At 45.2% G+C, this 24,597-nt stretch overlaps 1 protein-coding gene across 11 annotated transcripts in view; it reads left to right on the plus strand.

Moving 5' to 3' along the window:
- Positions 1 to 24,061, plus strand: part of hppy (MAP4K3-like protein hppy) — a 217,725-nt gene extending 193,664 nt beyond the window's left edge. For all 11 annotated transcript variants that reach the window (XM_065450743.1, XM_065450744.1, XM_065450745.1 and 8 more), the window contains 2 exons: positions 5,732 to 5,785; positions 15,236 to 24,061. In XM_065450743.1, the coding sequence (XP_065306815.1) occupies positions 5,732 to 5,785; positions 15,236 to 15,323 (142 nt within the window). In that variant the 3' untranslated portion in view covers positions 15,324 to 24,061. The remainder of the gene's footprint in view (positions 1 to 5,731; positions 5,786 to 15,235) is intronic.
- Positions 24,062 to 24,597: the final 536 nt, after the last annotated feature.

The raw sequence follows: 24,597 nt of genomic DNA on the forward strand, positions 1-24,597 counted from the left end.
CATAGCTATGCGCCACACCACCCTCCGAAACATGAATGGACCGGGCCAACTACACAGACAACGCTGCAGGAACTGCTCCCAGATTGCTTTGCTGGGCCCTCATTTTGTGTAATTCAGCTAAAGGACTAGGTGGCTTGCACTTGTCTTTGTTCGTTGCATCAAAGTCGTTCAGTTGAATTCAATTCAATTCGATTCTTTATTTTCAGAGAAAGAACATACAGAAATACCAAAATTGGTTGGACCCATAGCCACAGGCTAGTTGCAGGTCCAATGAAAAATTAATAACAATTGTGGCCACGAGTTTCTCAGTCTCATTCGACAAGCCGTTAAAACGGAAGATGGCTGATCTGCCCGCTTATCGTTGACAGTGCACGATGTTGGCAGTGAAAAGAAAACACACTGCTATAAATTTGGAAGTGAAGTGCTTCTACCCGATGAGGTGATCGTCACAAACGTGTCTGCATCGAATAGCAGCAGTGATGGCCACGACGGCAGCACTGATGCAGTAGGGCATGCTGCCTCAACATCGTTCCCACGGGAGGCCCTGTAGATAATTCAGTCCCGTGGGGGCTCGTTCTCGTGAGGGACGTTTTGCTGCAATACGCAGAGCTCTTGGGTTCCTTGTAGAAGGGTGTCGGCAAGCTTGGTGTAAAGCAAGCAAGGCTGACGGACACGGGGTTTTCTTGTGCAAGCCAGTGGAAAGTATGTGGCAAGATGCCTGTGGTGATCATGTCCCGGCCTTTCTTTTGTATTTCTCAAGCTGAGATGCTGCCGTGGCAACATTCCCGCATTGTTTAAAACGCATTTTTAGGGCCACCGAAACAATGCCTGTGCAGGGCTTGTATGTCACTTGCCGCCCGTGACCCCTCTTTGCAGTTGTTCTAGCAGTGCCATTCTTGAACGCCGACAGCCGCGACTTGTTAACATCGTGCGATCGAAGCGCGCAGGAAGGAGAGCTAAAAAGTTTAAACGAGTCACACAGTCAGAAGCTGGATGGAGGGAGGTGGGGGGGAGGAGAACTGGCCTCACCACCGGTGTAGTTTTCTCGAGACAGCTACACTACCCCCATATGGATTTTTTTTTTTTTCATTCAACCCGGTTATGACAATTATCGGTTATAACAAGGGAATTTTCGTGGCATTTGAATATTGTTATAAGTGGGTTCAACTGTATAAACCACTTGTTAGCACTACAGTGTCCACGTGTTCCTAACCCAGTTCTTATAAGAAGTACAAAAAACAAACACCAATCAAATAAGCCCTTTCATCACCTTGTTTTTAGATTGAAAAATGTTATTGCAGTTTATAGAGCATAACAATGCAAAGGGCTTGATATATTCACATGAAACCCCGACTGGCCAGTGTATCAGTGGACCCCCATAAGGCTCCGATAAAGATTAGTGCAATACAGAGAAAAGCTCTGTAGAGCCGTGCAAGCTGGAAAGGCTCAAGTGTAGCAGCACCACTAGTGAGCATCTTTGATGCCTCCGTTGCTTGTGGTGAAGGCAAACTGTCGATTTAGACAGGTAAAGCCACAATCATGCTTTTAGTACGTCGGCATTGGAACGCTCATGCAAATGAAAACTTGGAGGCATCCGTTCATCACTTGGGGGCATGGGAAAGAAGAAAAGAGTGGGGAAGAGGAGAGAAGTGTGTGACGGCACAAGTGGAAGGGAAGGAAGAGAGAGTGTATGAAGGATGGAGAGGGTGGTGTGGCGTCGCATGTTAGGAGGAGATTGTGTGTAGCGTTTGACAGGTGCAGACGTGTTCTGTGAAAGTATGCGTCTTTGCGTACAGCTTAAATTGGATGCAGTGCCGTCAAGAAGCCATATGGATAGTCGTGCTGAGGTATGTTGCCGAAAGGTAAATTTAAGATGATGTGCAAATGTGGTCATATGCGATTGACTCAAAATACAATGTGATACATTAGGCGTGATGTGGCATGCATTAGGCATTGTTAAGCAGCCTTGTGGCGTTCTTCAGGCTACGAGGCCTGAACCAAGGTAGTCGGTTACTTAAGGCTTGCGAAGCATTATTCTAACACATTTCCGTCGAACCAAGCGATTGATCAACCATTTTTTTTTTTTACTTCTGGAGTGCAGAAGCCCAGCAATATTCTAACAAGGGGCAAGATGAAAGAGCATCCTATTAGCCCCGAGAACGAACGCGAGCGGCGCTGCGAGCGCCGCTCGCGTGACGTCAGGGCACGGACTCGCGCCTGTCGTCTGCTACAGTTCAGGCGTTGTCTGGGCGCTTTCTGCGGTGTTTTCGTTTGTTCGCCCTCGTTCTCTCTGCTTGTATACTTATGGTGGTCGTCTCAAATATATTTTTATGACGTCTTCCTTTGCGAACATTTATTCAAAAAGCTAATTTCTTAGACAACAATGCAGCTCTCGAAGGCAACGCTACAGTGCCAGCCGAAGCGACGCAGACCAGCCCATTGCGGGTTTTTCGTGCGCGGATAGACAATCGCAAAAGCATAGCCTATAGAAATCCAGTTATGATACCATACCTGCCACGGTGCAACAAGTATGTCAAGAAGCTGGCTATATATGACTTCTACAGCAGTTACGTTGATTTTATTCTGCTAAAATAGGTTTGCTCGCGACGAGTAGTTCATGGTATAATATCGAATTTTTGCATTTCCTCACAGAAACGCTCGGCAGTAGCACGGGGACTTAACTAATACTGGAGCTTAGATTCTACAGCCTTCACTTGCTTCTTTAACTGCCTGTCAACATTAGGTGGTTCTTCACGTGTTTATTTTTTTTAAGCGGCAGAAATTTGAAGTAAAGTTAATGAAGGCTTACAGCTATTTACAGAATACAAATAGGAATGTACCAATATATATATTTCCCTTTCCGTGTTACACGTTCAACTCACCTCTTTAGGGCGCGTTTGTTAATGATTAATTATGTAAGTTATGTTCCTCTTTTTTTGTCTATATTACCAAGTGTATATCATTTATTTATTTCAAAGCCGCAGTGTGTTTTGCATTGTTATTGTGGAAATATTTCACTGTTCTTTCATATATTGTATAACTGCAATGTTTTATGGCCACTATATAAATGTAATTTATATGACGCTTGATGTGTTACACCATGCAGCCATATTGTACCTATGGTGGTGAGGTTACCTCAAGCCGCGTCTGTGCGACTTTTTTCCCTCATCCACCTCCACTTACCACTCCTCTGTACATGTGTGTGTGTAAATGGACATTAATAAATCAAATCAAACTCACTTGAGAAATTTACTGGTGCTTGCTGCTTGAGGAATATACATGACGAATCTGTTTGGCGAACTGACACAGGCTGCTCGGCCCAATTTTTTTAGTGAAGTATGCCTGCTGGACCGCATAGCTGCAGCCAGAAAGAAGTCGAAGCGTCAATGATTAATAGTATGGGACATATTGAAGATATCGAAATTCCCCCGGTGGAGGGTCAGAAATCAAGTGAAAGTATATGCAAGGCTTGTGGTGCTTTCTTTATGAATGTTTGCGATTGGATTGGAGCAAACTTAATTTGCCTGCAAGGTTCTCTTTTATGTACCGACGAAGCGAATAGTTATCCGTTTGTATAATTGAATAACGCTGGATTGAGACATGGTGAGACAGAAGGTGCTTGAATTTTCCTTTTGTATACAGGAAATCTAAGCTGCAATGTAGTAGCTCGAGAATACTTTAGCCATTCCAGTTGGCGCTGTAAAAAAACATGCTTTATGGTTTTAATTCGAAGTTGTAGTGAACTGATGGGTTTCGCGAACATAGCGTGCCTCGCCATACGGACAGTCGATTGCTACCGTTACATGATCAGGGGTGTGCCATATTGTCGATAAAGGCTACTGAGGGCCACTATGAAATATTTCATCACTTTCAGTTGAGTGGCTCTCGATCTTAACAACGAAACTTTTCTCTCAGGTGATTGCTACTATGGTGTTTGTGAATTAACTATGGAAATACTCTACATGACGCGCCGTCGTGTTAGCAGCCATGAGCAATTCGTTTTTTGGAGGCCTGTTTCAGAGGGGGATGAAAGTAGCAGCAAACTTTTTCATAAGAAATGCGCGCCTAACTATTTTTTACGCATTAATGAATGGCCATATTTGAATAGAACAACACACCAGAGTAATAGGAATCATGATGAGAGCTTCGCTGGGCAGTGTCTTTCTAACATCGGATAACATGTTGACGCCAATTACCAAATTTTTCTTCCACGTAAAATGCAATGCCTCTCATAGCTAAATACTAAAGGAATGTTAAATGTTTAGCGAAGCATCATACACAACTTCGCGCGTTGAATTTGCAGATATTCTTTTTTTAGTCAAAATTTACCGATAGACACGGCGCATATATGCATTGCAAAACCTAGTAGACCCCTTTAACGCTACTTAGCTTGCGATATCCAAGCCGCAATGTTTCTCAACTCACACGCTTTTGAAGAAGAAACTGTGGTTAAGGTATGGCAGCTGAAAGAAGCCGACGTATTCTTCAATACGTACGGCTCGAGCCACCCATACCCCAAGCATACACGAAGGGAACGAGCGCGCGCAGCAGCCGAGCGAGCCGGAGCGAGCGGCGTCCTGGCCGTGATGTCACTCGCGAGAGGGCGCCACTCCTAATTCTCGGGGCTAATAGCAATGTGCAGCCAGCAGTGACCTTCATGGCATCTCGAAAGGCCTACTGCTGCTGCTGCAGCAAAGTTGGACACATACTACAGCAGACGGCTATAGGTTGCATGCAATGTTCGGACTGTCTCTGAACTATTTGGTTGCATAGGGGCTTTATTTTTGGAGCTTTGTGACTGTTGAGGTGGTTGACTGCTAAGACTCCTGTACAATTACTGCATAATAAGTAAACGTGGCACTGGAGCAGAGTATTTTAAGATGTTGTGGTTGCATATACTGTGCAAACACGCACACATGTCGGTGTTGTGTGTTGGACACTGCTGCAATTGTGTCCAGCAAAACTGAGAATGTGGTTGAAAATCCTGCTTATGTAGCGCTACTCTGGTGCTGCCTGCCCACCACACTTGTCAGAATGTGTTGCATTGTGTGTTTAGCATAAATGGGTTGTTGTGAATGTATAGGCGTATTCTACATAATAGGAAGGAACGCAGTTTTTCAGCTATTTTCGAATTATCGCACAACTATTAAAATATGACTAACTGCCCGATTGCCGGTTGGGAATGGCACAAAATCTCAATGTTGCATTGCGGACACTGCATTGTCATACTTATTGTCCACAATTGTAGCTGTCAAGCTGAACCTACAAATTTTGTTTTGGAAGGCAGACAATCACTGTTGCCCTGGGAAACTCTTCTCCATTGTATTCCGGATGCAGGATTCATCACGCTAATTGGGTGAAATTATAACACTCGGATGAGATTACTTTCTAAATATGCCTGCCTGCATTACTGCCAATTTTAATGCAACACATTCTTTGGTGCACCCTAGGTACTTTGCGGTGGGCAGGTTCCCTTCTCGCATCGTCTTGGACTTCTTCTGCAAGAAAAAAACAAATCGAGTGTCCAATGATGGGATCGAACCGCAGCCTCAGCGTAACCGCTCGAACCTTTAAGCATTAGGCCACGATCGTGCGCATACCTCTGTCATGCCAACATGAGCTTTTATCTATCTGTTCTGATGTTTTCCTTTTGCTAAGCACATCCTGTTCTTTGACTTGGTTCTTTGTGCATGTCTTTATGTTCTCGTTTCTACCCTTCCTGCATGTTCAGCGCAAAGTATTTTGGGTTCACGGCGGCCGACCCAACGTGCGAGCAGGCAGAAAGGTCAGTCCACATACTTTGCATAGATTTTTCTTTCTTTTTTCTTCTCATTTTCAGTTCGTTCACTTTGAATGGTTGATGTGTGTTACTCAAGAAAGTTGCCATCAAGCCCTGAAAAAAGCTGGGTAGATCTCGTGGGCAGTGATGTTCTTGCACGAAAATTCTTTGTTATGGTAATACACTTAAAACTAGATATAACAAACTTCACCATAATGAAATTCTCAATATAACGTATTATTTCACTTTTCACAACCTCTTGTCCATAGAACACCATGTATTTAGAACCTCAATACAGTCGAGCCCTCTTATAATGAACCTGAGCTTTACGCGGCGTCTGTTCGTTATACCACGAAGTTCGTAGTAAGTGGACGACAGCTCAAAAAGAAAAAGAGAACATGGCTAATCAAAATACAAAATTTTGTTTCTTTCCAAAGAAGTTCATGATGCTCATCTGTTTTGGCAGTGCAGATCCGATGAGGGCGGTCTCCAGTTTATTTAAAGCAGAAGCATGCTCTTCGCCGAGGCCCTTGGCATAGACAAGTTGCCTGAGGCCCTCTTTGTAGCCCATTGCTACATGCACACTTATGGGTGCTGGCTCCTAAGTTTTATCGTCATCCGATTCCTCCACGTCACTCTTCGCCTGCACTTCGCAAGCGATGGCCTCGTCCGTGCACCGTTCTGCAATATCAGCGTATTCATCAGCAGAAATGAAGTCATCCCAACCAGTGTCGTAGCCCCCCATGTCGGAGTTGATGACACGCTGTCACAAATGGCTGCCAGACTGATTATCTTTGAAAGCATCAGGCTCAACATCAGGCGCTGCATTGTTGAAGCTGGCCTTGCGGAAGCAGTTTCACACGCAAGTGGCCGTCACCTCCGCACGAAGAAGCGGCAAGTTGGTGGCCGGGTGGTCAGGAGTGATGAGCAAGCACTCCACAATGGGGTGCCTGTACGATGCATTAAATGTGCGCATTGTGCCCAAATCAAGCGGCTGCACTTTCGATGTGGTATTGGGCGGCAGGAAAAGTAAAGTAGCTGCTGTCAGAGAAGTTGGCACATAGTGCACTGAGCAGTTGTCGAGCACGAGCAGCATGAGCCTTTCCTGCTTCTGCAGGTTGCGGTCAAACTCGCCCAGCCATTCTGCGAATAAATTGCACGTCATTCATGCCTTAGTATTGTGCCTGTAGCACAGGTACACAGCTCCGAAAGCAACACAGCTTCTTTGATTTTCCGATTACAAAGGGCAGGCACCGGTCGCACCAAAGTACTGTAACGCACACTTTACTGTGCTTGCCGCCAGCACGTGAGTTGCCTTTCATGGTGTGCATCTTGTCCTGCAGCATCTGATAAAATAACGCAGATTCGTCGGTGTTATGCAAGTCCTTCTCCCGTGTAGCTTGCAGTAATGGATTGGCTTCTTACCAGCCAAGTGGCAACGTCTTGGTCACATACCGAAGCCGCGTAGCCGCCAACCGATTTAAAAACAATCCCACGCCGCATTTTGAATCGATCTAGCCAGCCATTGCCTTGGTAGAAGTCGTGAAAATCCAGCAGGAACATAATGTTTTTGGCTTTGCCCAGCATCATTGGCCCACTTATCGGAATGTTGCGAGCCTGTGCGTCGACGAACCACTTAGGCAGCGCGTCCTTTACGTCCACATAGGTGGCCTTCTGCAGGCGCTTTCCGTTCGTCGAGTTGGCAGCAGAGCTGGCGATCTTTTCCTTGTTTTTTAGAATCGTCGAGATGGTTGATTTAGACGCATTGTACTTCTTCACCAGCTCGCAGTCCTTAGTACCTTGAGACACTTCCTTCAAAATTGCTCGCTTCGTTGCCATGTTCACCGCTTTTCGTTTCGTGACTGCTGCAGGCACGGCATTCCCGTCCGCCATCCTAAATTACAACTCGGGACCGACTAGAACGAAGCGCCGAAGCAAGAAAGCAAGGAGACTAGTGTGGAGAGGCCTGCTTCGTGGTGATGGCCAGAAAACAAAACTTGTGAACTTCAGCCAGTGCTGTAGTGCGCGCACCGAGACAGCGAGGGAGTTGCAAGAAAGAGCGAGGATAGGGGAGCGGAGTTGCGAGGACAGGCAGGAGGGCGATCTTAGAAGCCACACACTGACAGCGCGTGAGGCCAGGGAGAGGGTAGCGGGGCACGAAACGGATAGTTCGCCTGCAAGAAGGCTTGGGAAAACGGACCGCACGCGCAAAGGGGTCGGTGGTCATCGTTATTTCGCATCGCGGTAGCGGGTTTGCACCATTTGTTTGCTGTAATGGATCGGGCCCCTCAGTTAACCCCCTTTCTTCTCGTTTATTACATAACAAGGGTCTTGAATCTGGCAACATTGATGCCTTCAGGTAGCATGTGTGGGTTTATTAACCGGTTGCCATCACCCAAAAAGATCACGTTCTCGTGACACCTGTGGCGAAAAAGGACATTCCACGTCCGCCGCCAAGGTCTGTGAGTGGTGGCGCTGGCCAACACTCCCAGGGTTCTACTAGGACACATAAATACCCAAGAAAGTGGATGGGAAAACGGCGCCACGGTAGCTCAATTGGTAGAGCATCGCACGCGAAATGCGAAGGTTGTGGGTTCGGTTCCCACCTGCGGCAAGTTGTTTATTCATCCACTTTAATTCCCATTAATTTATCGTTTCTTTAATTAATTTTTTAAGCACAAGTAATTTCCCCTATGTTGTCCTTGGTGTCAGTGTTTGTTGGCTACTTATGATATGACTAATAAAAATTGGGCCCCTTGGTTAACCCCCCTTTCTTGTTTATTTCAGACATGTAGCAGTAGGATATAGCAGTTGCATGCTGCATGTAGCTTGACCTGGTTAACTCAAACAGGCTAGGTGGCCATTTTTAAAAATGTTTTTATATTGTGATGAAGACTTGCCCTTAAGGTATAATTCTTAGTGTGTATATATGCATTATATCTGTGCTGTGAAGCCTGTGTTTTGTTTGAATTGAAGCAGTGTTTTGTAGGCTCTCTTATCATGTGTCCAGCAGTCATAACTGGTTGTGACACTGCAGCAGAGGCCGCCTTGCTGTAGGAGACGCGAGTGTTCCAATTGTAAGCCTGGGCATATCCATATTAGGTGGCACACATCTGCCTCCATCACAGGCACTGAGCAGTGACCACCCAGTTTGGAAGGGGATGCCAATAAATCATCATTATCATCATCACCTAGAGCAGCGTAACGTGCCACGGGTCCAGGGGTGTGATATGTGCGCCATGTAGCCTGTATACCCGTGTTTACTCTTCAATACACATTATGGGACTTCCTCGGAAGGCACGAACCGCTGCTGAAGAAGTGAATCGTAGAGTTAGGCACGCAGCTGCAATCGGGCAACAGTGGAGCAGACCGCTGTGCAGAGAGCAGGACAAGCTTGTGCTGCGGCCCGCTGTCGACGCTGGGCAGACAGCTCAGATCAGTGTCGTGAAAACGACGTGAAGACCCCGTAGTACTTGGTGCCGAAGATGGAGGGAGTATGGAGCCGCTCCTCCAGCTTACACTGCGACTGTGCTGCGTGTGCCACATAGGCCTATGACGGTTTGTTTAGGTTTCCCGTCTGTTAAAACACTGCTCAATAGAGATACAACAAAACGTGTCCCAGGCCACCAAAGCCCCACTAGCTCGATGCAGGTCGTTGTCTCGTGCCTCATGCTGTAGTGATCCGCACACTGCTTTGCAACTACAGTTGAGCCTGTGAAATTTTTTAGTTACTTCGGATCGTACATTTTCTTTATTACTATGCCTTTTCTTGCATTTTTTTCCAAAACTTACAAACGACGCTCTACTGTATCCTACACTTTGCCTTTTGTCTGCATCATCATTTGCCATTGCAATGTAAGATATTTTGGGCCACGTCAAGCTATTCATGCAGCATGTACAGTAAATCCTTGTTATAAAGCAGCCGCTTTACTCGACTTGTCACTTTATTTGAAATTTCTTCTAGTCCTGACTCAAGTGCACATGTTTTAAACTGGACTACTCAAAGCATACCGATAGGCTGCTCCACTTGGAGCAAACTATCAAGGGGCTCATGCACCCTCACGGCGGCGCTTCGTGCCGGACGAGCCAGCGACCCTCGCCGTCCGCGGTTGAGCCGCCTGTGCTGCCTTTACCTCCACACTGTGCAGCGTGTTAGCAGCAGCGAGCAGGTGCGCGCTCACGGCGGCACTCGGCGCCTTTCGCACCTGAGCTTCGTGAATACAGTCGAACCCACTTATAACAATATTCAAGTGCCACAAGAATTCCATTCTTATAACAGATAATTGTTATAATCGGGTTGCATTAAAAAATCAAAATAGGCGGATGGCAGAGCTGTTGTGAGAAAACTGTAATGATGGAGAGGCCAGTGCCCCTCCCCACCACCTTCCTCCATCCGGCTGCTGATTGTGTTCACTCGTTTAACTGCTTCCTGGGCACTCTAATCGCATGTGGCAAGCCGCGGCTACCGCCGTTAAAGAATGGCACTGCTGTAACAATTGCAAAGAGGTGTCAAGGGTGGCAAGTGATATGCGAGCACCGTCGAGGCATTGCTTGGTGGTTCCAAAAGAGGCCTTTTAAAAATTATGAGAAGGCTGCCGTGGCAGCCTGTCGGCTTGAGAAATCCAGAAGAAACGCTGAGGTGAGATCACCACAAACATCTCGCCACATACTTCTCACTGGCTTGCACGAGAAAACCCTATGTCCATCAGCCTTGCATGCTTTACGCAAAGCTTGCCGACATTCTTCTCCAAGGCATCCGAGTGCTCCACGTAGTGCAGCAGAAGGTTCCTCGCAAAAATGGGTCGCCGGAGAGACTGAATCATCTGCCGGACCTCCTGTAAGGGCAACGTTGAGGCAGCCTGCCTTTCTGCGTCATTGCTGCGATCGTCACCGTCTCTATCAGATGCAGGCATGTTCGCGACGATCGCTTTGTCATTTAGAATCACTTAGTTTCCAAATCTACAGCCGTGCGCTTTCTTTTCGCCGGCAACGTCGTGCATTGCCGATGATCAGCAGGTGGATCAGCCATCTTCTGTTTTGGTGGCGAGAAACTGCGTGGCCAGGAACGATTTCGAAGCCACCAACAAAGATGAATGCGAGTGATTAAGCTGTTTGCAGAACTGCACTGAATGAGGAGCCAGCAAGCAACATGCAAGCAATCTGCAAGCAGCGCAGTTGGCGTGGTTCATTCGTGTTTCAGAGGGTGAGGCGACTTAGAGCTATGGGCGCAGCCCATTCATGTTCGGAGGGGTGGAAGGGCAATGGGAGAGAGGTGCGCGGAGACAGCTCGAAAATGATCGCGCAGCGGCTGTTGAACCAGCGGCCCATTGTGCAGCGACTCAAATTTCTCTTTTTGTTTTTCTCTTTTCAAGGATTTCGCATCTCACTATCTTTCGGCTCGGATACCCAGCAGTCAGACTTTATCGTCGTAACTGATAATGCGGCATCGAGGCATTGCAGCAAGCGGGTTATTTCACCATGGAAAAAATACAAGGGTTGACAGTGCAGCAGCTTCTCATTGTTATAACTGATAGGTATCGTTATAAGTGGGTTTGACTGAACACTAAAGATAGTGATGTTGCGCCTTTCGCGGCCTCTCTTTCTCGCTACATGCGCCTTCCCTCATCACTCACCATCTCAGTTTGTTCTCTTGTATTGTGGCGGTCGCACTGCACAGCATGCTGATCGTCGCAATCGCTGGATTCATGATCACAGCTTTCGCAGGGTTGGAGGCGTGCGGGGGAGGGAGAGGCTGTGCACTGCAATCACGAGCAACTGTCGTGGCGCTTGCACAAGCTGAAATAAAAAAAAAAAGTGCTGCGAGCAGAAATGATGCGAGTGCAAGCACGCGACTCCGCTCCACCAACTGGGAGACGCGGATAAGTTGCGGACCTCCTCGCCTTCCCTCGCTTGCTGGCTTATGTGTGCCAAGCAACCCTGTGCACCAGCACACCATTTTTCTCCAGGCTGTGCTCGTGCGTTATCAGCGGCGAGCAGCAGCAGCGCGGCTGCAGCACTGGGGAAGTAGTGCACAACAGAACCGACAAATGTTACTCTGCGCCACCTTTCACTTACTCGGCGTCCCCAGCAATCACCCGAGTTTCCCCGCAGTTTGAAGAAAGGAACTGATCGCGACTGAGAAATCTGATCTCGATCTGGCTTGATCGTGATTGAAAATGCACCCCGTGACACTTATATTAGACTTTCGAGGAGTTGTGCTATTTCAGCTCTGCTTTTTTAGCTTTTATAGAGCACAGTTAAACCTCAATATAACGAAGTAGGTGAAATGTGCAATTTGCTTTGTTATATTGAAATTTTGTTGTATTAAAATTCGACCTTTTATGCAAATAACTACAGTCACTAATAGAATTTTCATACACTGCAAGGGGCCACAGAATTTTCCGAATTATCAGGCTATTCAAAAAAGCTAATTTGATTGTGAAAACAATTAATTTTGATGAATTTGAAAGGGTGACGAATGATATGGTTTCATACCACGTCAACGATATCTTCACATGGGCGGTACGAATTAAGTGAAGCCAGCCACAGTTTCGCATGCACTCAGACTCCACGGCTGATAGCGTCACCTGCACTGGGACGACGCTATCATGAACAACACCACAAGCAGGGAGCGAATGCTTTGTTTGGCTCTCGCTCCAACGGATCAGCGAAACTCGAGATTACACAGCCTTCCATACTAAATGCATGGGAAGACAGCTTATAAGATGCCACGCTGTTTCGGCACACCCACTCTTTACACACTGTTGCGAAATCGGGAGTCGATGCGACAATGAAGATTCCATAGATAGTGCCGTGCCACGTGCCGGGAAGAAAGGTCCCGGGCGACGTTTGAGAGATGAGAAAAAAGTTTATATTCAGATGTACATTATTGAGCTTTACAAGCACAGCTCTAACTCTTGAGTCCACTACATGCTAAAATCTTTGCATTATTGAGTTTTACTAGCACAGCCCCAACTCTCGGAGTTCACTACATGCTAAAATCTCTGCATGTCCAAGCGTCCCTCTCGCAGCAGTCCAGATCCGCTTCTTATGCCGTTTTGTTCCCTCTTTCACTCGTTGAGGGAATTCACTGGCCAATCACAAACGTCGAATCAATCACAACCTCCTGTCCCCAATGTCCCAACTTTTTGCCAGCCCTCTTGTCTTCAACATCCCGCCGTTTTGTCAGCTTTCTTGCCTGCAACATTGCACAATATGAGGTTACCACGTGGCTAACTGTGACCCGCCACTGACGTCCTTTCATCAGGAGTCCTTGACAATGACCCTGTCATCAATTAGTAGCCTCTTCGTGATGGTCAATCTGCCAGGATCGGTAGTCTGGCCTTCGCGGTAGTCGGAGGACAAAGTTGTTGTCTTGGATGAAGCTGCCATTCCTGCCCGTTCGAAAAGTCGAAGATCTGGAACATGACTGCTTGTCCATAAGACTCGGGTGATGCCGATCTAGTCACCTTGATTGAGTAATGATGCGTGAACAGCACCCGTGACAGCTGCATGTCTGCCAGTGAAGCATCCTTTGCTGCAAGGGATCACCAAGCACAACAACGCACGGCAGATTACTTCTAAAGCAGGGTGTGCGGCTGCGTATGAGCTCAGCCCCACTTACAGCCATGCAAAACCACGGCAGAGACGCGCACCACACATCGTGACACGCGCCAGCTTGTACCCTCTCCCCTCCCATCCCGCCGCTCGCTCGCGCTCGATCCCATTACCACGAGCTCACTCCCCTCCCCCTCTTTCCCTGTGCTTGCGTGGAGAGGCGGCACTTGTGCATGAAGGCACCATCTTTCTTTCTCACCCTTGCACACTTTCATTCACGTGGAAAGCGTAAAGTGCACTAGGTGCCATAGGGTCTTATCAGACTTGGTCTTTATACAAAACATGATGCGGCTTCACTTAGGGGGTTGCTCTTGTCGCACCGCGTGCAATTTGAGAGGTGCATTTGCAAGCAGCCACTTTGCAAAGCGCTCGTGTGTCCCCCTTCACTGTGTGCTTGTCGATTGTGCGCGCAAAATATTTTACTATGAAGCAGCCGCTTGCAATTCAATCATTTGACCATCTGCGTCTGCGGAAGCTTCCATTTATTGTTTTGGCATTCCTTTGCTGATCAAGCGAAATTTCGTTATATTGGAATTGCATACACACTTCGCTCTATTGAGTTTCCAATTACATGGCGTTCTATGGACAAAAGGTTATGAAAAGTTAAATACTTTGTCATATCAAGAATTTAGTTATATTGAAATTTGTTATATTGAAGTTTAACTGTAGTTGCATTAATCGAACTACCGCTTACCGTATTTACTCTCATAATGATCGCACTCGTGTAATGATCGCATCCCCGAATTTTGCCGTCAAAATTAGATATTTATTTCTTTCCCATGTAATGATCACACCCCGAACTTGTCGCAGCGATATGTTGTATGCCAAGTCTAGCTAATGGTGATCACGCTTACCATCTGTCGAATGCTGTTGAATGCTTTGCGAACGACTCTTGAAAGACATACCAATCGGTCTGCACGCACCAAAAAAACACTCCTGCACTCCCATAAAAAAAAAAATAATAATAATCTAGAATCAAACTTACGTTGGCTTTATTATTTGTAGGCTTCATAATGGTTTTGGTCAACAACAACAATAAAAAAGGCGCCTTTCGATTCTTCTTGTCTGCACTCGTGGGCACGCAACAAATCACGAGCGGCAGCGATAGTGGCCACATTTACACTGATACGTTAGAAGTGTACATCCTACTCATGTGCCGACGCTTGTAACACAGCTAAGATATTTGCTCATCCTTAGTGAAAACATGCCATATTAGGATAGTGAGAAGACAAATGCCGCAGTTTCCGCAGCATGCCCGCCATGTATTTCTATGTCACTGGCAGCTAAGCACGCCATCTCTGTTTCTGCCCCCTCAAAGTAGACACGGCTACATTATTGTCGCAAACTTACCAATATTAACGATATTATTCATTACTGATATGGAAGAAACTGTTTCAATGTGTGTAATGTACTCACGAGAAGAAAAAAATCGTGTTCAGCACGTTCGGCTTGCTCCGCTGGCCGCCATTTTTGTTTTGGTGTCCCGCACTGTCACAGCAGAAGCCACCTGTTTGGTGACCTGTTGTCATCCCGCAGCAAATGCGGGATGAAAAAAATTTTTATTTTCGCAGGAAATTTAACCCCCGTAATGATCGCACCCCTGAATTTGCGTCAATTTTTTTGACAAGAAAGTGTGATCATTATGCGAGTAAACACAGTATATCGGATTTTTTCGCTGTCCCATTCACTTTGTTATAACGAAGGTTTACTGTAGTTCGAGAAGACAATACAGCATCTTCCTATAAAGAATAAGATTGATTGCGTAGTTGGTTGGCTGGTTGATTGACTGGGATTGTGAAAACAAGAAATGGTAAGACTCACAGGCACGTCTCTTTGCAGGATTGTGGTGCTGGAGAGCAGAGCAACAGATACACCCACCGGACCTTCCAACATCTACATCCTTGCCGGGCACGAAAACAGCTACTAGGACAACGACTGTGAGCATCTGGTGGAACTTTCAGCGGCAGATAAAGCTGTACAACTGGCGGAATAGTTCACAACAGTGCAGGGAAGGTCACTCAATTGCTTCTCAAGATGGTGCAGTTGCCCCTGTTCTTCATCGCCCAGCCGTGCAGTGATGAGAGAGGTGAAATGCCCAAGCGTGGTGTGTTCACGCTGGTCAAGTTGTGAATGCCATTGTTCTGCAAATCTATTCGGCCCTCAGTTTCCCCGTGGTTTGTGATTCAAGCAGAAGGGACTTTGTCCATTGAGCATGTAACAGACTAATGCATCAACTTCTGGAGATGGCGTCGGCAGTCCAAGTCAACAGGTGTTATTTTGAGCAACATGTTTCACATGTTTTGCTGGCTGTGTCCTCTTGTTTAATGACAGTTATAGCTGTAGAGCTGGAAGTCAATTGCAGTGCAGCGATGTGTCCGCGTCTTCTGCTGCGCATCCAGACAAGATGTTAATGGAACAGTGGAGAGGCCTGCATACGAATTCGACGTCTGTCTTTGCGACATTGTGCCCGTCCCATGGTTGCCAAGGGCTCAGAGGTGTTCGACGTTGCACCACCAGCAAGACAAAAGTCATCGGCATTTTAGTTTTGACGCAAGCCCGTCATCTGCCGTCCACCAGGTGTCACTGCTACTCAGATGCTGAGGTGGAATTCAACTCTTGTTGACTGCATTCTTTTCTCTGTGTATTTTAATTTCTCTTTACTCTCTGGCAGTGACAAAGTGTACAGAGGGAGTGATTGTTCCCGAATTTTTTCCCTTCCAGCTCTCCTTTTCTTTCTTATTCTTACTCCTTCCTCCACATTCTGTGCCTGTCCATGTCTATGGTAACTCGATATTTATTTGTGTACATATGTTGAAGCCTTGACTCTCCTTTTTTTTTTTTGTATAGACAAATGAATTTACTCTTGGCAGAAGTGGTGAACAGATGGTAAGGTACCCTTCCTTGCAGGGGCAGTGAGTGACCTCGAAGGGTTTCCGGTAGATTCACTTTTGTTTTATGATTTCTCGCATCAACGAGCTGTCTACTATGCAGCATTGCATCAAGAGGGATGTGCTTCGGCTACTGTTTTCTATGATGGCACTGTAAACAGTTTGGTTTGGTACTTTTTAGCAATGGTGTGTGGAGAATTATGTTGAAGGACTTATAACTTTGTGTGTCATGGGTGGATGAAAAGTGAAAAGTCATTTAAGCAGTAACAGTAGTTGTAGTAGATGCTGTGTGAAACAGTATGTGTCAGTCAACATTCTCAAATATTATGTCCAAGCTAGCAGCTTTTCTTTTTTTTATCACTGGATTGCAAACTTGGTTCCTTCACTTTTGCAAACAAATTTTAACCTTGGTTTTAGAAAAATATATCAACCTTCTTTTTATCTGTATTGAGATGTACCCATAACGGCATGACTGTGTGGCTTGCGTAGACAACTTGTACTGTGCAATGAAATCACTGGTAATCAGTTCTGAAAATTGGTCACCTTGAGTAGGCAAAGCTAGACTAGAATTGGAACAAAGGTCTCCGGTGGGGTGGCCATTGTTGCGCGCAATATTCGTAAAAAAAATATCTAGTGAACACTGTCAAGTTTAAGAATTTCCAAATACAACAGGAGAACTCACCATAAAGAACAAACCTGATATAGTAGCAATATTAATTGCGTTTCTTGGTTTGTACAGCTTTACGACTTCAAATCTAGAAAACATTGGTTCAGCTTTGTCTTCTGTTGCGCAAAAGCTATGGGCACTCTGCTTTCATTTCCACATGTTCAAATTGGAAGCACCTGTAGTTCATATGAGTGAACAACATCATGATCAAAAATATTTGCCAATCTTGTAATATACTAGCATTTTCTGATTTAGAAATTTTAGTACTGCTTCTCCGATGCATTTGTGTTGTTAATCACAAGTTGAGAGGTCAAGAGAAATGGCGAATGTTGTGCATCTTCAGCCTGCCTTGCTTTTCCACCACAGTGGCCGAGCTTTCTCAAGAGCTTCATTCAGATGTCGTTATATAACACCATGTCGTGCTTTACCAAATTAATAGACCAGATGTGGGAAGCGGTGTAGGAAGTGAAGAAGGCAAATTGAACGAACCTGTCTAAGCAAAGCTGCATGCCAGCTTTCAGCAAGTTTTAAGAATTGTCACGAAATCTTGCATAAGTGCACGGTTTCATCCTAATGCGCTCTTTGCATGTGTTGTTGTTTTACATTGTACTGAAAAAGTATTTGGAACACTGAAGCTGGGGTGACTCTTTATTTTATAGCAATGTGACTATGAAGTCTATAAGTGCGAGTTGCAATCCTGTGGTTGCAGGTTTGAGTGCACACTGTGAACTCTGGGACGCATGCATTACCTGCTGGGAAACTTAAGCTCTTCATGATTTGTAGCGCTTCAAATATTGCAAGTGGTGGTACTGAGGCATAATGAAATCAACATATGCTGCCTCTGAGGGGAACAGTTAATGAGGAATAGGGAAGACGCACCTGTGCGAACTGAGACGATCACATAGAAAGAAAACACAGGGGCAACATTTACCTTGTGCTGTTCTACGTATCTGATTTTCTCAGTTTGCGCTATTACGGCTTCCCTACATTTGAACCAATTTTGATGAGGAGCAAGCTTCAATTTAATGTTGAGTGCTGCAGTTGTTTGGCCATGATGTCAGACAGAAATGCGTGCAGTATTAAAACAGTGTACAAAGATGATAACATCAGGCACTGATGATGACCTGTGATGTCATCTTCTTCATCTAGTGTTCAGAGAAATTGATGTAAACATACGTTTAGAGGGGGCAGGCACTTTGGTGAAGTATGTCATGCTCACGATTAAGGAATCCTGATGCATTTTCTGCATCCCTTCTGCAAAAGAACTGCTGCTGCTGCTGCCCATTTAAAGAGACGGCAGGGCTCTTTTACTGTGTAAACCAGGGGTGGCCAGACAGCTATAGTCGGAGTCACAAAAGAGATCACTGTGTTTCTCAAAGTTGGAGCAAAATCCAAGAGTTTGAGACCACATCATGTACCTCATTTTGACTGCTTGCCCTCTCTGCTTTAAAATATGCTCGTCTAGTTGGCTACCCCTGATGTAATCGAATTCTTCTTTTTTTTTCATCATCTGACTTGCAATGAAAACTTATTATTGCTGCTTTGAAACAAAGCCAATATTCGAGTACTCTAGAATGCAGTCCTTACTACAGCTGGAGGTTTAGATGGAACATATTGGAAGGGTAGCACCATTTTGGAATACATGTTGCAGTGGAATGGGCTAGGCTGGGTTTTGGTGATAGGTTCTTCAGGTCGGTATGTGTGGCTCACCACCCTGTGATTCCTTCAAAGTACAACTCGAAGCCTAAATGTTATTGCCGACTGTGTGAAAACACAATGGTGCCACGAGGTGAATTCTACTGGTTGATCCGGAGTGTTTTTCACTCTGCGACAAAAAATTTGTCTCGTGCTGATCAATTCGTGCTAAATTCACTTTCCACTGCTTCTTTTGAATTGACCTGCTCCATGCCTTTGGCTTCCCTGTTTTGCAATTGGAGCATGCTTTTTCAACAGTGAGTCTTTTTGACCTGTAACCTTGGCCTACGTTAGACGCTGGGTGTGTGGGAAGACACCCACTGTGATCTGGCATGCAGCATCCTGCTTTTGTCCGGGGCATGTGGATTTGGTGAAACGTGAGCATGATCCAACGAGTGCTTACTCGAGGATTCAAGCAGATCCTCCAGAACAACTGGGGGAATTTGCTGACAGTTTGGTACATTCTCAAGACTCCAAGCTAGCCTCTTGTGCTCGGATCACCCGCGCCACTGTTACAAGTCTGTGAAGTATATATATTCTCACAGTGGCTGTGCAGGCATGTCGCCTGTTGCAGCTATTCAAATGGAGTATTAATTTTTGTGGCAGTCTGCCAGCCCGTGTGCCAGTTTAATGCATCTGCTGCTGCAGTGTGCAAGAAGAAGGTGGACCGAAGGGCTAGATTTGTTGTTTTGCAACAGCCATCTGAAGCCAATAGGCAGTTAAGCCAGGAACTGCGTAACGAGAAATGTCTTTAATTTTAATGTAAGAGTAATGACAGCAATGAAAAATGAATGTGGACAAAAAAGCGGCTTGACGCAGGCGGAAGCCAAGCCCACATCTTCCACAAGCCGTCAGTTGTGCTGGATAACGCTCCGAGGGCTAACCTTGTACACATATACACTAGGCAGTGGACAGGAGAGAGGCCGCTAGCGTAGCTCAATTGGCTGAACATTGCACGTATGATACGGCCGACGTGGTGTTAGTTCCCGCCTGCAGCAAGTCGTCTTGCCATCCTGTTTCAATGTCCCATTTTTTACATTCTAATCTGAAAAAAAAAAAAAGATGGCAGTTCCTTGGGGCTTTCATTGGCTTCATTATCTGTTTGCTTCCTGTATTAGCTGTTCTACTGTGTGCATCACATGACCTGGGTGCCCTGTAGGTGGTTGTCGATACCCTGAGCATGCCATGCATTGTGCGCAAGACGTGATTGGTCGCAGTTTGCTGGAGGAGGAAAGTGTGTTGGAAGCAGCTGGAACTCGCACAGGGACTACTCTTGGACGAAAGCACAAATGGCACCAGATGGCTTCTGTGGTAGTCTTTAAACGGGTCTGCACATTTAAAATAAAAGAAAATAGAAAGAACAAGTAAAAAAAGAGTTGCAATAAAACAAGGCCAGGCATATCCCTTCAGCAGATGTATTGTAATATCCCGAGTCATTTGCCCATCTCCAAGACGGTGCCCACTCTCCTTATCTCGCAAAATGCCCATGCGTCAAAATACAACCTTGAGGTCATTCACTTCACAAAAGTACTGCGGATGACATCGTGCCGTAGCTTAAGTGTGTACACCAGGGGCATTCTTGCAGCGTCTGTTTGCCGAATTCTGTTCTTCAATTTCATGTTTGCAGCATAAATGAATGCGTTTGCAGGTAGCTTGTGGCGCAGGCTTTTATGGAGCATGTACCACAAGCATGTGCCATGTGCTATTGGTGGCTCCTCAGCCTGACTTTCTGCATTTGCATAAAGAAATTACCTACCCCCCCTTGGCCTCCATAACGTCTGCTGATGGATCTACCATGACTCTGTATATTACAGTATGTTCGGCTCTTGTTGCTAGAGGCTAGCGTAGTGGGTCTATCAGAAATGGACAGGCTGCAGGCCTACCTGCAATGTCATGGCCTCTCAAGGCCAGTGCCTTTTGTACGTAGACCATAGCTGCGAGCCACACGAGCTCCCAGCACACAACCAGGCGTGTACTGTCAAACGGCTCCCCAGCTTAAACGAACAAGTCTCGCAAAACAATGTCTGGATGAGATTTAGCGAGAAACTTGGAACCGAGGTAAAATGTGGCAATTCACAGGGTCCAAAAAATATTTACAATCACGTTGCAAGGATTCAAACTCAATAGGGAATTTAGAATTTAATTTAATTCTTAAGGAAATCTCAAAATTCTTGTTGGCCTGCTGTATCCTTGGGCTATTTTTAAGCCCCTCCACTCAAACGAAGCTTGTATTTGGTTTAGCTACTTCAAACTTGTTACCTTCCCAAAATAAAGCAATTCATAAAACATCAGCCATGACAAGTCAAAACATGTGTGACCATGTTTATATCCTCGCTTATGTGCGTGTTGGCAAGTGCCTTATTTAAGTGGCACCACAGATTCGGTAATGCGTTTTGTGGTTCTGATATCCAAGGTTTACGTTCTCGGGGTCTTATCCTGCGTGTTGGAAAGTATCTCTTGGCTTCGCATTCAGACTCGCTTTCATTTAGTGTCACACAGAAGGCAGGATAGAATTGTCCTGTGCATATATCTGTTCACATCAGAGTTTCTAATTCTGTTTTTGACCGCCTTTCATTAAACATTAACTAATTCAAACAAAAGTCCATGGTTCCTAGGAGTTTGATTCCATGCAAGTTAGCTTTTAGCATAGGCTGCATGAAAGGCTTTTTTTAGTGACATCATAGAATTTAACTGATCCTTCACAGATGTGAGATAGCAGTAAGTAACGTGGTTGTTTAGCAATCAGGTAGGTTGACAAATTGTAGGGGGAGCTGCTTGGGCACTGTACATACCTGAGGGTAATTATTTCGTCGATACCGACACCTCGCACAAGCAAAACTATGAGAGCATACAAATAAAACTTAAGAGATCATCTATTTTCAGTGATCGATAGAACCTATTTAGCTACCTTACACTAAGGGCAAAGTGACAAGCTTCAAGCTGTTGCTGAATTACATTTCAAAGAAGGTCTGAAATCAATGCTTGTAAGCATACTGTGTTGTAACTATTCCCCCTGTAACTTTGCCAATACGAGATGTTTGCACCTTCTCTGGCTTTGAAAAAATATTTGCAAAATCTTTTCAAACATTTTTCATTGAAGAGCTCACAACCAGGCCAGGTATAGCGCAACAGCGCTCCATGTAAATGTCTGTGAGCTTTCTTCTTTAATGCTCCATTCTCGATTATCGAAATGATATACAATGCCTTTTAGGCTTTGAAATTTGTGGAGAGCAGTAAGTTGGGGCTATTTGGTATTCTTTCGTTGTCATATTGATTGCAGACCAGCGAACAGAGTCCCTGTAAATAAATGAACAAACTTTTTCTAGTGTTGTCCAGCATGGTGGCGAGCCTGTCATGCGGCAGCCATAACCACTTCCATAGCCACAACCATAGCTGCCTGTGTCACAAGTTACTACCATAGTTTGAATAGACATCCACAATGCCACTATGGACGAGGCAAGTTGTGCAAGTTACACTCCTACAAATTGTGCACTCGTTTTATGTGACTGTACACTGCACACAGATCTGCAGATTCTTATATTCCCTCTACTATTCGATCACAGACACTCTGTGTCATCTTAATACTTTTTGTCACTGCTGCTATTATTTGACACATGCACTTTGTAAAGTGCGCTTCGAATTGTACATCACATTGACTGACACTATTCGTTTATCATTTTGCCTTCAAAATTTACATAGAGTTAAAAGAAAGCTATAATGAAAAGGGCAGAATACATGGATGGGCAGTGTATCTAGCACTGGCCCTTCTTTTTTTTCCTTTTATTTCATTGGTTTATCACACTTGCCTTCTTACTCACTCATTCTAGGCATTAATAGTTGTCTTCCTGTAGTGAGTTCCATGCAGTCTCTGAAAAAGAAATTCAAGCACTGATCAAGCTGTGCATATTGCTATCATGACGGTGTACATAGTGTAATAAACTACCCGCCTCTTAGGATAAAACACAATCCTGGTTGTTTCTTGCCATGCCCACAGTCTGTTATAGCATACCCATTACTGCAAGCATAGAAGTGCAGGAGTGTTCTTTTGAGCAAGCGTGTTTTTGCCATGTCGAAAGAACTTCAGTTGCCTCGGGCAAACTACACTAAGCAAATCGGATTTGACATGTGTTGTCTGTGTCATGACATCATAAACAAACAAAACAAAAAAAGAACCGGCGAAGGCAAACCTTGTTGTATAGTTTGAGGTAGTTGGGTTGTTGATCTTAGGCTTACCTTGAAGAAAGGAACGTTAAGTGTTACCGCTAAACAAAAGAAAGCGTAAATGTTAAACATTAGCTGACTTGAGTTTGTTTCAGCGATGTATAGGTGTGTTTGTTTCAACATCAGTGAAAGCCACCTGAGGCATTGCGAATAAGCCAGAGAGCACATGATGTCTACTGCACGCATCTTTGTTGCAGTACACCCACATGAACTATGACGACTGAAAAAGATTCTTGTTTTTGGAGTTGATTGGGTGGTATGCTCACTGTCGTTGGGGACCTGTCTGTGCATTTTCTGCAATGTTTAGCATTGTCTGATGCGAGTGCTTTCTGACTCACTCTCTCCCTATGCCTAGGGACTCCTTCGATTCTTGAGGCACACGGACTTATGTGCATGCCTACTGTAAGCTGCACTCTTGTGCTTTGGATTTGGGATACACAAGTAGTTTCGGGCTCAATATAGCTCCAAGTGCAAAATTCTTATATAGTTTCTTTATTTACCCTGCCTGAGTTTCTGAGCTTTTCCTTGTCACCTTATCTTGAAACTTTTATAGATCATCATGACATTTTGCACGTGCTGTGCAACAATATGTGATACAAATTGGACCAAAATTCTGCTCACCCTTTGGCTGATGCTGATGTACGTCTCTTTTTGTACATTTAGAGTTTCAGTTGTGTTTTTGCGGTGTAAGTCACCGTAGCTTTCTTTTATGTAGCACCTTGTGTGTCTCTATTGAAAATTGACCGTTGGATTGCCATTCTAGATGCATTCTTGTATTGCTGAAGTGGTTGCCAAGTTGAAAAAGTCAAATGGCTAGCAGAGAGATTTGTGGTTTAGTGTGCTTGTGACATGTTCATGTTGCAATGCCTCTGTAATTATACTCTCGGTATTTGAATCTTTGTTTTTGTGTATGTATGGCACATTACTGCTTGTAATGGTTTTGACAAATCTGAAACTTCCTATAAGCTTCCTTAGAGGTTGCTGTGCATGAGTCTGTATTATATATATATGTATGTATGTATACGAGTGTTTACACAATTTGCTAGCTGTGATGTTAGAGTGTCCACATTTATGTTCACGCTTTTATTTTTGTAGAGTCCACCTGCCCCCTTTTTATTTTTTTGATGCCCCGCAGAGTGGTGGTGCGAGGAGTATAAGAGCGGTGTAATAAATGAGAGTTGAATGCAAGCCTAAGGTCAGTGTCCTGCCTGCCATGCTCTGTGCCTTGTTAATATGAAACTTTCTTTGGGCATCAGATGGATTTAGATGCTGTGGTCGGCATTGGGGGTTGCACTGCGGAGGGGAGGTTGTGGATGGTGAGAAAAGTGAGAAGTGCAGAATCGAAAAGAGAGAGATGGGAGGAGAGGTAGTAATGCATGCTGATTGGTTGGCGCAAGCAATGATGTCATGAGGCTGCCGTGGCGATGTAGAGACAGCACGCACGCCAGGGATGGCATGATGCACTGATGCTCGGTTGGCCACGGCAGTGTTGTTGAAGGGAAAGCCTCACTTACACGATAGCGTCCAATATGCTTACACCAATTCCCACAGTGTGCGGAATATGCACAATTTTTTTAAGGTACACTGAGGGAGACTGTTAACCTCTTCTACCCGGTTGTAATGATTTCACAAAGTACTCAATCCAAGTACCTAAATTGGAACGAGAAGATTGTGCAAGATAAGAAGCTGAATTATGACTTCATGTGATTGTCCAATGAAAGCATGTTGGT

Source organism: Dermacentor albipictus, chromosome 7, assembly GCF_038994185.2.
Source record: "Dermacentor albipictus isolate Rhodes 1998 colony chromosome 7, USDA_Dalb.pri_finalv2, whole genome shotgun sequence".
NCBI lineage: Eukaryota > Metazoa > Arthropoda > Arachnida > Ixodida > Ixodidae > Dermacentor > Dermacentor albipictus.